This window comes from Syngnathoides biaculeatus, chromosome 14 (genome assembly GCF_019802595.1).
Source record: "Syngnathoides biaculeatus isolate LvHL_M chromosome 14, ASM1980259v1, whole genome shotgun sequence".
Classification (NCBI taxonomy): Eukaryota; Metazoa; Chordata; class Actinopteri; order Syngnathiformes; family Syngnathidae; genus Syngnathoides; species Syngnathoides biaculeatus.
Genome location: NC_084653.1, coordinates 24058872 through 24072744, shown reverse-complemented (window position 1 = coordinate 24072744; position 13873 = coordinate 24058872). Strand labels below are relative to the sequence as shown.

At 42.3% G+C, this 13873-nt stretch overlaps 1 protein-coding gene across 2 annotated transcripts; it reads right to left on the bottom strand.

The window, feature by feature from the left end:
- Positions 1 to 2323: 2323 nt before the first annotated feature.
- si:dkey-229b18.3 (uncharacterized) lies at positions 2324 to 13585 on the bottom strand. Of its 2 annotated transcripts, XM_061841810.1 has the most exons (8): positions 13426 to 13585; positions 12426 to 13290; positions 11462 to 11535; positions 10443 to 10671; positions 6554 to 8460; positions 6046 to 6264; positions 4971 to 5118; positions 2324 to 3499 (listed from the first exon to the last, which is right to left on the bottom strand). In XM_061841810.1, exons 2-7 carry the CDS (start codon positions 12685 to 12687, stop codon positions 5014 to 5016), a joined length of 2796 nt encoding a protein of 931 aa, XP_061697794.1. In that variant the 5' UTR covers positions 12688 to 13290; positions 13426 to 13585; the 3' UTR covers positions 2324 to 3499; positions 4971 to 5013. The 2 variants fall into 2 exon arrangements, with proteins under 2 accessions (XP_061697794.1, XP_061697795.1); XM_061841811.1 differs by lacking the exons at positions 12426 to 13290; positions 13426 to 13585 and adding an exon at positions 12055 to 12263.
- Positions 13586 to 13873: the final 288 nt, after the last annotated feature.

Sequence of the window (13873 nt, the reverse complement as noted above, 5' to 3'; positions counted from 1 at the left end):
ATGGCTCACTCCTCGATTATTAACGACCATAGGAAGGGAAGAAGTTTACATTATTCATTATGTGTAAAACAAAAAACACAACAAAAAAACCTTCAGTTAAAATTTTGACTAAAAGAACCAAGCCCTTACTCACCAAGACGGATCAGGAAGGCGTTAAGAGTAACACTGCCACCTGGTGGGGTTTCACCAACATTGCGTCGTTAAACCGTAAATATTTTTCCCAGTCTGGTAACGTGAATCCTTCCAGCACCATCATAGAACCTTTATGAATGGTACAGTTTGGATGAAAAGTTAATCAGCTATTAAAAAAAAATAATTATTCACCAATTGGAGACACAAAGTTGCCTGTGAGTGCGACTGTGGTCTCCATGTGCCCTGCGATTGGTTCCTGCACTCCTCCCATACTCGTGAGGATAAGCGGCTCGGAAAATGGATGGATGGGCAATTATTCATTTCTTGATGACACACGTTGGCAAGTGCAAAGGGAGACGAGCTGAACCAAAGCGTTCAACACTCACTTAACCATCATACATATGCAAAAGGCCAAAGAATAAAAAAAAACAGCAACCAAACCAAAAAAAAAAAAAAATATATATATATATATATATATATAATATATATATATATATATATATATATATATTATATATATATATATATATATATATATATATACATATTTATTTAAGTGATGTCCAGCATGGAGGCAAGTGCAGAGGACGGCGTTCTAAAGGAATTAGTTCATTTCACAGATCACTTCCATTCTTGGATGACATACAAATCTAAAAATATCAAAAGTACATTAGTAAAAGTAAAATAAAGTAAAAAAATACTCACCTCAAGTCATGTGCAGCACTGACAAAAGTGCAGACGGTGTCCCTCTATAGGAAGGCGTTCACTTCACGTATTCTAAAAATTCTTAGCTGTCATGCAAGTCTAAAAATAGGTCAACTAGTGAAACCAAAATTCAAGTAAAATGACTCACCCTTTGAGGGATCTTGACAAATCCATATAAGATGTGTGCGAGAATGAGAGTCGTCAAGTGTTCATTTTTTAATAATTATTGTGGTGCCTTGAGTGTACCATTATCACACTCATGACTCTATAACCAGCTGTATATCAAATTATGTCCTCAATGAAATGAATACTGTACCAATGCCTATAATCTGTTCCTTCAAAGCCCCCCTCCCCGTTCCCCCACCCAAAAGTCAATACCTCCAAATTGATTTTTTTCAATATATGTAAAACAACACTTGATAATGTGCTACTTCATTAAAAAAAAAAAAAACATTACAAATTATTTCTGTATTATCTGTCTACATGTGTTGCTAAACCCTTTGTGTCTAAATCCCCAACCAACAGGGTTAAACTCAAATTGAAGCCCCAGAGGCCAGACGGTAAACGTCGGCATTGCGATATTGAAGTACCTAAAAACTACATTTTGACAAAAACCTGCTGACCCTAACATGAAAAGTAAAAAATGCAGTTCACATCAATTATTGTTATCGCAGCATGGTGTACACATGCCTGGCATTTTTAGATTCGGGAGTTTGAACCTCAGCTCTGGCCTTCCTGTGCAGGCTTTGCACGTCTGTTTCCTTCCACAGTACAAAAATACACGCTAGATTCCTTGAAGACTAAATATTCCGTAGGCGTGAGTGTGAATGATCGCTTTTCTGTCCTGCGATTGGCTAGCTACAGTGAAGAAAACAAGTATTTCAACACCGTACTGTATTGCAATTTCTCTCACTTAGAAATCATGGAGGGATCTGAAATTTTCATATGGATTTTTACTTTTTCGATCATCTCTCACAGTGGACATGCACCTACGATGAAAATTTGAGACCCCTTCATGATTTCTAAGTGGGAGAACTTGCAATATGGCAGGGTCTTCACATACTTATTTTCTTCACTGTATGTAAAACCGCACTTGATAATGTGGTACTTCGTTTAAAAAAACCATTACAGATTATTTCTGTATTATCTGTCTACATGTGTTGCTAAACCCTTTGTGTCTAAATCCCCAAAAAGCTCAAACTCAAATTTAAGACACATGTGCCAGACTGTAAACATCGGCATTGCGGCATTGATGTACCTAAAAACTACATTGACAAAAACCTGCTAATCTTAAACACCCCCCCCCCAAAAATGCTCTGTAAAAAATAAGATATCAATCCAGGATGTACCATGGCTCTCTCCCAAAGTCACCAAGACCAGGATTCAACTCACGTGCAAGTCTAATGACAAGTGCTATAAAAAAGATGGATTTTGCGCATCGAATACCCCCAACAGAATCACAAGGCAGGAATTTTGAGACACTGACTGATATTATACTCAAATTTATTGATCAAATTAGAACATCGCCAGAACAAACGTAACCTTTCCCAAGCACAGGAATGCATTTAAAACCATTTCAATTAAAATCGCAATCACTTAATTCCCATACAATAACGTGTTATAAGATCCCAGCATTTTATATAAATACTCTTGTATTTCTGTTAAATATTTCATTTGTCATGATGGCTCAACACGTGAAGTCGAGAATCGCAAAAAAAAGGGGTGGGGAGAGGGGGGGGGAATAGGTAATTAAAGCAACTATAACAATAGAAAAGTCAAAAATGTATTCAGTCTTTCAAGAGATACTAATTTTTTTTTTTGAAAATCAATTTGTGAACCATAAACATCTCTTTATGTGCACACATTGCATTTATTCAGTAGGAAGGAAAAGGGCTTGGATTAAGGTTGAGGACGGGATTCATCAGACTGCCATCATGAAGCGGTCACATTGCTAAAAATTCACGTTACGCACTGCGGATGCACATGCAGTGTCGTCGTACAATTCGCCCCCCCCCCCACCCCATCCACTCTACATACGGATTATGATCAAGTGACACAAGCAGATCGGAAAGGGTGAAGCCGAGTGAAGTTATAACGGAGTTAAGCACACCAAACCACCCCGAGGACCGCATCGACCACACCCCCCCACCCAAAAAATAAAACACTTCAAGTATTCCCACCCTTGGCTTCAAGTATTCCCTCCCCACCTTCAAATTCACCACCTGCTCTTAGGTTTACAACATAGGCTAAAGATATAAGTGCACTCCAAATTCAACTATACATATAGGTTTGTTGACACTCTGTAGCCGTTAAGACCACTTAAAACAATCATGTTTTTCATTTTTTTTTTTTTTTGTATACACAAGCATGATGACAACGACGACGCGAGATCGACATTGCGCGGCCCCCGTCGTGTTCCCCCGCCCCCTGAGTGTAATGTTCAAGTTTTGACGTTTGTAGGGGAAAACGGACACACGGCGCCCTTCTTTTTTTTTTGTTTGCTTTTTAATTTTTTTTTTAAACTACCACTACGAATATATTAGAATCAAAGGAGGAGTCACTTGTCCTTACAGACCCCGTTTGTGCTTGAGTTTGATGGCTCCATTATGTAAAAGATTCTGGTTTGCACGTGACTTCCTTTGTCACTTACTCGTGTCAGACTCTAGAGGGGAGAAATAAACAAACAAAAACAAAAAAAAGATATTATTCCACTCAGTAGCAGAGTACCGCAACATAATCCAAGTGTTTATGATACTGTGTATGTACAGGAGAAGTCCTCAGTTCCACACATGATGGAGGATATAAATCTCGCGAGAAATTCAGATATTCACTCAACATTTTTCATGAAAAATACTCGCAAAAACTTCAGAGGTCGACTTGCCAAGGTTTGGAGAACTCTGGTATCCCGCATCTAAATCGTACTGCAATATCCCCATTGAATCTATAGCATAACTTCCAAATTATACCATTGTGATTTATGTTTACACTTTAAGTACTGTTACAAAAATGCTAAATTTATTCAAAATATAACTATGACTGGAGTTCTGGACATACACAAAAATTTGTGGACTTTTAAGTCCGTCAGCATTCCATCTCAGTACGTTACACTGTTATAAAACATTGATCACAGTTTTTAAGTATTTTTTTAATTAAAGTATTTAATTCAAAAAGTTAAAACCCATTTTTCAAAGTCATTCAACTGAAAAATACTTTTAAGGAGGCAAATTCCTACTTAGTTTGTTAAAATTTAAAACAAGTTTTTCATTTTTTATGTAATATTGATATTTCTTGGCAAATTATTTTTATTCCAAAGGCAAATACGACTTCAGTTCTGGACATACAATAAACAGTTCATCTCAATAGATTTGAAAATTGTAAAAAAATAAATAAATAATCACGTTTTCTTACCGTAGTTTATTTCAAAATGTTAAACTCATACGGATTCATATAACTCAAAATAATAAGAAAAATACTTTTTAGAAGGCAAACGCCTACTTAGTTTATTAAACAAATTCACTTATTTTCACGCAGCATTTAAATTTCTTGGTTAATTAATTTTTTTAATCACAGAAAAAAAAAATCAAAATTATATTTAAAAAAAAAAAAACATTTAATCTAGCTAAAATTTTCACTTATCGGACTAAAATAAAATCATACTTTCCATAATATGAAAACGTGTGTATTTTAAGAGTCATTAATGGTGTAGTGGCACACACGCCTGCCTTTGGTGCTGGCAGCGTGGGATCGATTCCCACTCGAGTTGATATTTGCCCTGTGACTGACTGGCGACCAGTTCAGGGTGGAGTCTGCCTTTCCCCTGAATCTAGGTGGGATAGGCTCCAGCTTTGCCGCAAATCTTCTGAGGATAAGCGGCTTGGATAATGACATGACATGTATGTATTTTAAAGCAACTTAAATAGTGCAAATGGAACATTAAGGAGAGCAATGTGGGCAGTAGGGCGCGTTACGTACTTTAATCATCGATTGTTTTTTCCTGAATTTCTCATGAAGAGATTGGAAGTGCTCATATTTTGTGTGTTTTTTAAAATACAATTCCACAAAAATGGCAGCCATTTGTAACGTTTCCATTTCAAAGTGTTGGAAAACGACGTGCTGTATTCAACTCAACTCACCTAAACGTTTGTTCATCTGACACTGGGACCGACCAAGTGGTGCTCAGGAGCCGGCGGCAATGCAGCTCCTGCATTTGTACAACTTGGGGTCGTGGGTGCGGATGTGGTTCCGTACATTCCTCAGTCGAAAGAACGTCTTACTGCAAAGCTTCGGAGCAGAGAGCAGGTCAGACAACTTGATCCAAGCAAACAGTACAAAATGCAGTTTTAAATTGACCCTTGGCCTTATTGTTGCAATGTTCCCAATTACTGTACCTAAAAAAAAAAATCTAAATATGAATACATGTGATTTTTTTGACTTGCTGTCTACAACGCACCCAAAATGGGCCCACGACCCACAATAAGGTGCTGACCCACCAGCATGGAATCATTGGTTGGGAAATTTAACTAGTAGGGGTTTGAACACTGAAACCTAACCAAAATGTACAAATTCTTGTTCAACTTTATCAAGGTGCCCTTGAGTCATTTTAATTACTACAATTTCCACCTTACAAGCCGCGACTTTTTTCACATGCTTTCAACCTTGCGGTTTATGCGGTGATGCAGCTAATTTGTGCGTTTTTTTCTAACAGCTGCAAAGGGGCACTCGAGTGAAAAAGGTAAGAATGTGACCGGTGGAATATATGTGCCGAGGAAGTGACTTTTACCAGGCTGGCCCTGTTTGCGCTGCGCTACAGTGTTACTGCTGTATTTCAGTGATTTTTACTAGTATATTTTTTTTTTTTTAACCGGCCCTGTTAGCGTGCCGTTAACGCGATGCTAGCGTTAGCGCGGCGCTGGGATTAACATTAAACTCTGTGTGCCTTCTTTCTTTGTAAATATCCTGCGTTTCAATGTGGGCACATGTGGCTTTTATACAGCTGCGGCGTATGGACGAATGTACCAAATGTTATTTCCTGTACTGGGTGAGGCTTATAACCAGGTGCGATCTGTAGGCTGGGAATTGCGGTAGTCTTGTTATTACATTTACTCGAGTTTAGCCTGATGTAAAGGTTTTGTCACACCATTTAATTTCTAAGGGTCCACTATCTAAATTGAGAGGTTCTGGTCGAGGTTGAGGTGGGTCTGAACTTACCAGACACGGCCAGTGCTTGCCCTCGATGTGCCGCAGGCGATGCATGATGAGAGTGTCGCAGTCCCGGTAAGTGGTGGAGCACTGCGTGCAGGAGTGGGCCACCTTCGGGGCTTTGGGGGCCTGGCTGCGGGGGCCCCGCAGCTGCTTTAGCCTCGCTCGCCGAACCGAGTCCAACACGACGCAGCCCCTGTTGCTCACTGGGATGGCGGTAGGCTCTTGCTAGTGGGTTTCAAGAAAGAAAATGCAAAAGATTGTAAGATAAACTCTATGTGCAAAGATTCAAGATACCAATCCAGGCATTTTCTGTAGCGAGCGAGCTGGTGCCTGTCCTTAGTATATGTGGATTGAGGAAGAAGGAATATCCAGAGAACCCAGGCAAAATTCAGAACATCGACAGTCCACACAAAAAGCTCCAAGCTCAGATTCAAACAGGGCCAAAACTTTTGGTTGAGTGCCACTGTGCGGTCCATTACACTAATACGTTATAAACCAACGGCCCTTTACGCACCTTTGGTATGACCCGTGTGGCCTTTGTCCCTCTAGGTCTGGCCAAAGTAGCATTTTCCCGAGAGTTGGCCCTGAGTCTCTGCACCCTCCTCCGGCTCACACTCCTCTCCTCCTGCTCCCTCTTCACCACTGGGAAGGGGGTCAGCGGTCCTCTGGCTCTCAGTGCCCTGTGGTTGGATTGAACCAGTCCAAACTTCTCACCGACTTGGGAGACAGAACGTGTCAAACAAATATCCACGCTCTCCTCCTCTTTCTTTATCCCTCCCATGGGTGCCCCGGAGGGCCGACAGAAGCTGAACAAAAATCCAGAGTCCAGTAGTTTGATGGGGGGCTTGCTCTGGCGCTTACCCAGGTCTGGAGAGGGAGGATCCAAAAAAGGGCTGGCGACTGGGACAGGATCCGCAGGTTCCTCTTTGATGACTTTGTACAGAGGGTGGTTGTAGATGCCTGGAGGGGGAGTGCGCTCTGAGAACTGGAACCCACCACTGGGTTGATTGCTCTTTCTCTCAGAGTCCGTCTCCCCCCTTGGTACTTTCCTGGGTCTGCCCCGTGGCTTTACCCCCTCTCTTGCGCTGCTCCGCTTGGGTTTGGCTTTTGACCCTGGACGGCTGCTGTTGTAGCGCAGTGTCTTGACTGCCTCGACAGAGACATTATTCCTGTCCCATTTCCGTTGAGAAGGTTGATTGATTGATGCGAGAGAGAGACCTGAGACGGAGTATTCAGCTGGTTCTGATTTGATCTTGACTGCGTTCCTAACTGGAATTTTCTTGGAGATACGGCGTAGGGGCTGCTGGACAGGAGGATGGACGTTGCCACCATTTCTCACAGACCGTCTGAGCTCTCTCCCGGTGAATCCAGACCGCGATGTCGGTTGGAACATATCCGGTAAGACACCTTTACTCCGCATGCTCCTGTCGCTAGGAGGGACTTTTTTAGTGGGATGATGTCTCTTCGATATTCCTTCAATGACTGGTGAAGCACCAGACTTGGTTTTCCCAGCCTTGTTGAGTAGGAGAGTATTTACAGTTTCACACAGGGGAAGAGAGAGTGTCACAGGCCTGTAAGGAAGTACTGAGGGAGTGGAGCGAGGTTTCCGCCTCTTGGTTAGCGAGTAGTTGTTGGCTTTTAGCTTCCTGAGTCGTTTCTTCTGCCTCCAACCAATTAAATCTTCCGGTCGAGGGAGAAGGGCGGTCCTCTGCAGGCCAAGAACTGACATCAGTTTGTACTTCTCCTGGGTTCTTGCATAGTCCTCTTCATCCACTCCCAACTCTTCCACTTCTTGCTTCACCCTAACAGGGCTACAAATCGGACTGGATCTGGGGGTACAAGGTTTCCGGTTTCTTTGAGAACTTTCTGGCATGGGCAGCAATCTCTGAACCTGCTGAGCAGCACCAGGACTTGAGCGCAGTATACGAGTGTCGGAAGGAGATATGGAAGAGTAATTCTTTGACTCTTGGGTTCCAATGAGATTTTTGGATGCTCCACTCTTCTTGGAGGAAGGAGATTTGAAGTCCATAAGCTTCATCCTGTGTGAGGGACTCACGGGGAGTCTGTTATAAACACCAAGATTTGGCGTCCTTTGCAGACTGCAACTCGGACTCCCTTCGTCAGATGTATCCAGTGTTTGGTGGAAGATGCCAAAGTTCTGTTCCAATTCCCTTTTCCTTTTGGTTTCTGTCTGCTGGCGGCGCCGTTGACTGCAAATGCCACCGTAGCCCAATTTTAATTCCCGGCCAGGATGATCAACGTGGTGGTGTTCTTTCATGAGAGCAGAGCAGGCCTCCACGGCAGGCCACATGCCGAGGTGGCGGGCCATGGTGATGACTTCGGGGAGGTCTTCCCAGCGCACACACAGGGTGGAGGAGTAGGAGAAGTCCAGCAGAGACAAAAGGCTGTCCTCGCTGAAGCCTGAGTGGAGGAGACAGAATCTTTAGTGAGATGCGCAAAACCGTGGTTGATTGGTGAGTCAGATGAGCGAGATGCTTTGGTCTACATAGTGAAGGGAGAGAGAGCTAATGGAGTGGGACAATACGCAAAGTCATTGAAAACCTGCTTTCAACTCTTGCTTCTTTATGACCTCATCTTTTACCAAGTCTCAAACATGATGCAGTTATTTCTGGAAAGTTATCTTTTGTAAGATGTAAGCCTTTTTTTCTTCCAGGTGTTATGAACATGGTATTTTGAAGAGAGAAAAAAAAAAAAAAGTGTTAGATTGGTGTGTGCTGGAGGGGTTGCGAAACTAAAACGGAACTACCCTGATTCCAGAGTAAAAGGAATGTCAAACTTTGATGACATCGTGAGCTTTGTTGTATATTTATCTTGCCAAACAGGGGAAAAAAAAAAAAAAATCCTGAATTTATTGATTTATCATAAAGACAATTTCATCAATCCCCCACATATTTGTACGTCACGGTTAAAACATTTGCCAGTTTTTTTTTTTTTCTGTTGAACCGAATCTATGTTGAAAATCTCAAATGAAAAAGCATTTATGGTGAATTTAGTAAATTATATTTTTTGTTTACTATTTCTTATTCTTGTTTTTTTTTTTGTGTTTTAGGAAGCTATATTAGGCAATTGAGATCCAATAGTAATACAATAGTACATCAACTAACACCAGCGAGTTAAGAAATACGCAACGAAGATGTTTAAAGACCCGTGACAAAAGATGAGTTTGTGAGGATATAAACGTGTAATGACTGGTGATTGGCTTAAATGGAGACAGAAGCTTCAGCGAAATGCATAAGGAGTTGCTTGGTTTCTATAACTTAAGACTTTATTTTCGACGGGTTTTGAATAGTACTTTGTAAAACTCAATTATTTGCATATTTGTATGCTCCTCTCGTTTACCCTAAGACTCAACAAGATGCCTCCACAGTCCTAGCTAATATTAGAACAGTAGTAATCAGATCAATGTTGAAGTGATTTATCTTGACGAAGACCTTTTTGTCTATCAGGGAGGAGCTAAGTTAAATCAAAACACTTGCAATATGTTATTAGAATTGACCACAATTTGCAATTTTGATATTTTTCAAGAAATGTGAGGTTGAAGCACCTGATTTGATTTTGCGGGAAACAAAATGATGCGGTGGGTCCCTGATGTGGCCCCTGGGCGACCAATTCGACCCCTACCGGTAAGAGTGTATGCTGGGTCGTTTTGTCTGCCTGAAATTTTTATTTTTAGTTTAAAATTCCTTATTTTAACCACGATCACTCGCCGTCCCTTGGCCACTAGGAGATTCCTGGGTCTGTTTGGCGCTTGTCAGGGCCAATCTTAGCGGACCGGACCAAGCTACTGCCGTTCCAGCTAGCTTGCTGCTACTTAGCCTTGTGGCAACCTAGCCTCTTTCATAATCTTTCCCGCAATACTGAATAATAATTCTCTGATTCGATCAGCCGCGGTCATCCTCTCCAGAGATAACGTCTTTCCTTTTCGGCTTTTTTAGCTTCCTCCTCTTTCTGCGTTTTCAGCTTCTATTGTATTGTGCAGCAAAATGGAGAGCTATGCTAAACACAAGCCTCCTTCAGCGGTGAGCTCATTTTCGTTTGCATACATGTGCAAAAGAGATGAGAACTTAGCCAAAATGATGGCAGCTGTGGGAAGAACTTGCCGTAACACAGAAGTAATTCAAATGCAAAAATTTTGTTTTTCAGATTTGTTCTTTCATGAGGATTCACAAGTGAATCCAAAGACCAGATTAATTTGTAATGCTATTGTACATCCTTGCTCATACACAGGCATTGCGCGCAGGGTCACTTAAAACTTTAAAACCGTTTCAACATGCAGTGACAGATGTGAAAATATATTTGTGTAGGCTTAAACTACAGTTTGTGGCGCGTCTTCATAAATCACTTCCGCACATGCGACGTACACCGACAATGCGTTGTCTTACCGGTGAGATCTATGTCTGTCTTTTTACTTGAGTCCATCTCTGTAAAAATTTCCTGAAAGTGGTCGCTGACAGCCGCCAGCACGGCTCTGTGCGCGGCGTAGGACTGCCCGTTCGTGCGCACGGTGATGTCGCAAAACATCCCCGCCTCCCGCTGGCTCCTCAGCTTGCGGAGCATGTCGGAGCTGTGCGACGCCACCATCTTCGTGACACATCCTCGGCCACCTGGCTCCTAGAACACGTTTGGATTTTAAAGGGAAAATTCCGGTGCTTAGGAGTAACAATGAATCCAATAGGTTGTGTCACATGCACTCTTTATTGATAATGTGATGTTAAGTCCTCTCTCATTTAATCGTGTTTTGAAAAGATTCGTCTCGACAATTACGACTTTTGAGGTTGGATTGATCGGGAAGACGAAGGATTACTTCCATACAGATACGAACCTGTGGACGGTTCATATTATATAGTATATGCGGATGGTTCATATTCAACATTATTTCCAGCACAGGTTCATATTTGTATGGAAGTATTCCTCCGATCAACCGATACTCCAAGAAACAGCATCAGATGAGGATAAATCCGAGAAATCAGCGCTAGGCATAATGGTATCCCATGTAATCGAGCGTTTGGAACGGCGCTGAACACGTCACATCCGTGCACGTAAATCATGTGACTCGAAAAAATGGCGGCGCACGTGAAAATTCTTAATTGTTGATGAAAATCTTCTCAAAACACTATTAAATGAGAGGATTTAACATCACATTATCAAGATAGAGTACATAACACGTGACCTATTGGATACATTGTTACTCCAAAGTTTCTTTCGGCTTGTCCCGTTACTCCAAACCAACAGAATTTTCCTTTTAGGACGAAAAACGTGACGACGTTGTGGGAACGACATGCGAGAAAAGTGTCGTCTGCGACATCCAAAACGATGAGAGTGAGTGTGAGTCCAGATAAAAATGAAGAATGTATGACGTTATAGAAAGTCTGCACTTCTCAAGATTACAATCTGTGCTCACCTCTGTCTTCTTGCATTGCTGGCTTTGACATTCGGGACAATCCAGGACAAAGTCTCTAATGTGGAAGTACATCCCTGCAAAGACAATGGCGACAATATTTTAAAATGGTGTAACATTGGCGGAAGAGGAGTCACAACTCCTGGCGCAATTATAGAAACCCGAACATAATATGCTGTTTTGCTCGCAACCTACAGCCACAACAATAAACCGACAAGAAAGACTTCGAAACCAGCCTGTGAAGTGAAATAGTAAGCCAAGAATAGTGGGTGACTAATGTAGAACAAAAGGCGCTTTTAAATTTTGCTTTCTGCTTTCAAGTTTGAAACGAGTGCTTGACAAGATGCCAGCTGGGTCACTTTATTTAGCTACAGAGACAAACTGTTTTCTACTGCACTTGATAATACGAGTAAGTACAAAAAAAATAATAATTGGAAAATCAAGGTAAAGCCAATTCATTTAAGAGTAGAGTGTTAAGAGGAATTGGAAGATGACCACAGCCTTGAGAGGATTGTCAAGTATAAGAAATCTTGGGGTGCTTCTTATGGAGTGGACTGATGCTGGTGTCCATGTGTCAAGAACCACTACGTACGTACATCTGCGTGACATGTCAAGCCGTTCCTGATCCAAAAACAACCTCTGTAGAGTTTGCGGCGGGCCAAGGAGAAGAAAAAAAAATAACCTATTTTGCTGGTCACGTGAAATATTCTAGTTTTGTGGAATATTAGATTTTTTCCCCATTTGTCTTTCTGACAGAATAATCCAAATTACCATAAATGTTTGAAATAGTTCACTTTGAAATAAATGGGCATCCTCGATATTCTCGTTTTCGGCACACCCCTTTACACTCGCTTGGTTGACGTTTACAATTTAGTTAATAGCGTTGAAGTCAGGTGACGACAGGCCGTTTAAAGTCTTTTTTTTTTTTTTGATGAGAGAAGTGCTGAGTAAAAGATGACGTCCTTACCGTCCCACCAGTAATTGTCAGCCACGCATTTGTACGTCTCCTCCAAGGAGAGGTGACGCTTGCCGGGGGGTCGCCGGTGAAATGTGGCGACCGCTTCCAGCCGGCGGTCTTCGTCCAAGACCTCCCGGTAGTTGACGAAGCCCCTCTCCAGCTTCTTTCGGTAGAGAAGCCCGTCGATCCATTCGAAGTTCGGCGACCGGTTCCGTTCGTCGGCGGCGCTCGACCACAGCTTCTGGGAGCGAGTCGCTGCCTTCACGGCCATCGTGACTTCTTCCTTGTGTACCCTGATAGATAGCACGGAACTTTGCCCCTCCTTTGAGGAGGACCCCAGGCAAAACTCCCGAAAGTCCAACTTAACACCCTTTGACACCCTGATAACTCATGGATTGGCTATCCAGATGACTCGTTGCAATTTATTTGATCAATCTTCTTTAAAGGGTTATAAACGGTTAACGGTGAAAGTGCCGATCGGCATTTCAGAAGATGCTCCTAATTTGTCATCAATCCCCCTTGTCAAAATAGCAAGTATTTATATAGCTATAGTTCATGTTTAAGAACCGTTTTGGTCACATTGTTGTCGCGTTACAACGGCGACGGGTAGTGACCGTTCGCTCGAGTGGATAACAAACGGGGGAATCGCGCCAAGTGATGTCAAGTCAGCCGCCTACGGTCTGTCCCCCCGGCCGCTAGCAAGCTTTCCCCCCGGGCAGCGGCGCTCCGCGATGCATCTACCTCAGGTGGTCGGGAGTGGCCTTCGGAACCGAATCACTGCGGGTGGCGTTAACTTGAGCTTTCTTTCGACTAACTCGAGTCGGAAGCAACATGATGACGCAGCTATCAGCTCACCATCGCCACCTCCGACGATCTAAAAAAAAAACAAAAAACAAAAAAAAGCGAGGTTGCCCTCCGCTATTAGCGCTAAAAATGTTGCAAATAGCCACCAGGCCTGGCCAAAAAGCGTGCCGATGAGCTCCCGTTTATCACACACGAGAGTTCATACCGTTTCATGACGGCAAAGTCCACTCCGGAGGTGAAATAGTCCAAATTTTTCAACTCACAAGCTTCTGTTTGTTGCTAATCAGCCTAAGCAAACCGAGTCCTCCCCGCCTTCTCTGAGTGCACATACGCATTAAAGTGACCGAGGAAGCTCGAATGTGATTGGCCGACACACGTGTCAATCTTTCATTTCCGTTCTGCTTGTGGATCAAGTTAGGTTGACCAGAATTGTCAAGTTGGTTTCTTCCTAATATTAAAAAAAAAAAAAAAAAAGCGAAGTTAAACGTAACAAAGATGGGCGTTCTCTCAGTTTGGTATCTAATTTTTAAGTGATACTTTGTCATTGAGGAATTCTCTGAGGTTAAATATTTCCAGTTATTACAGGATCGTAATAACTCATTAAGAAACCAAACGCAATCACTTTCTGCACGCAAAGCCCCTTCATTAATATC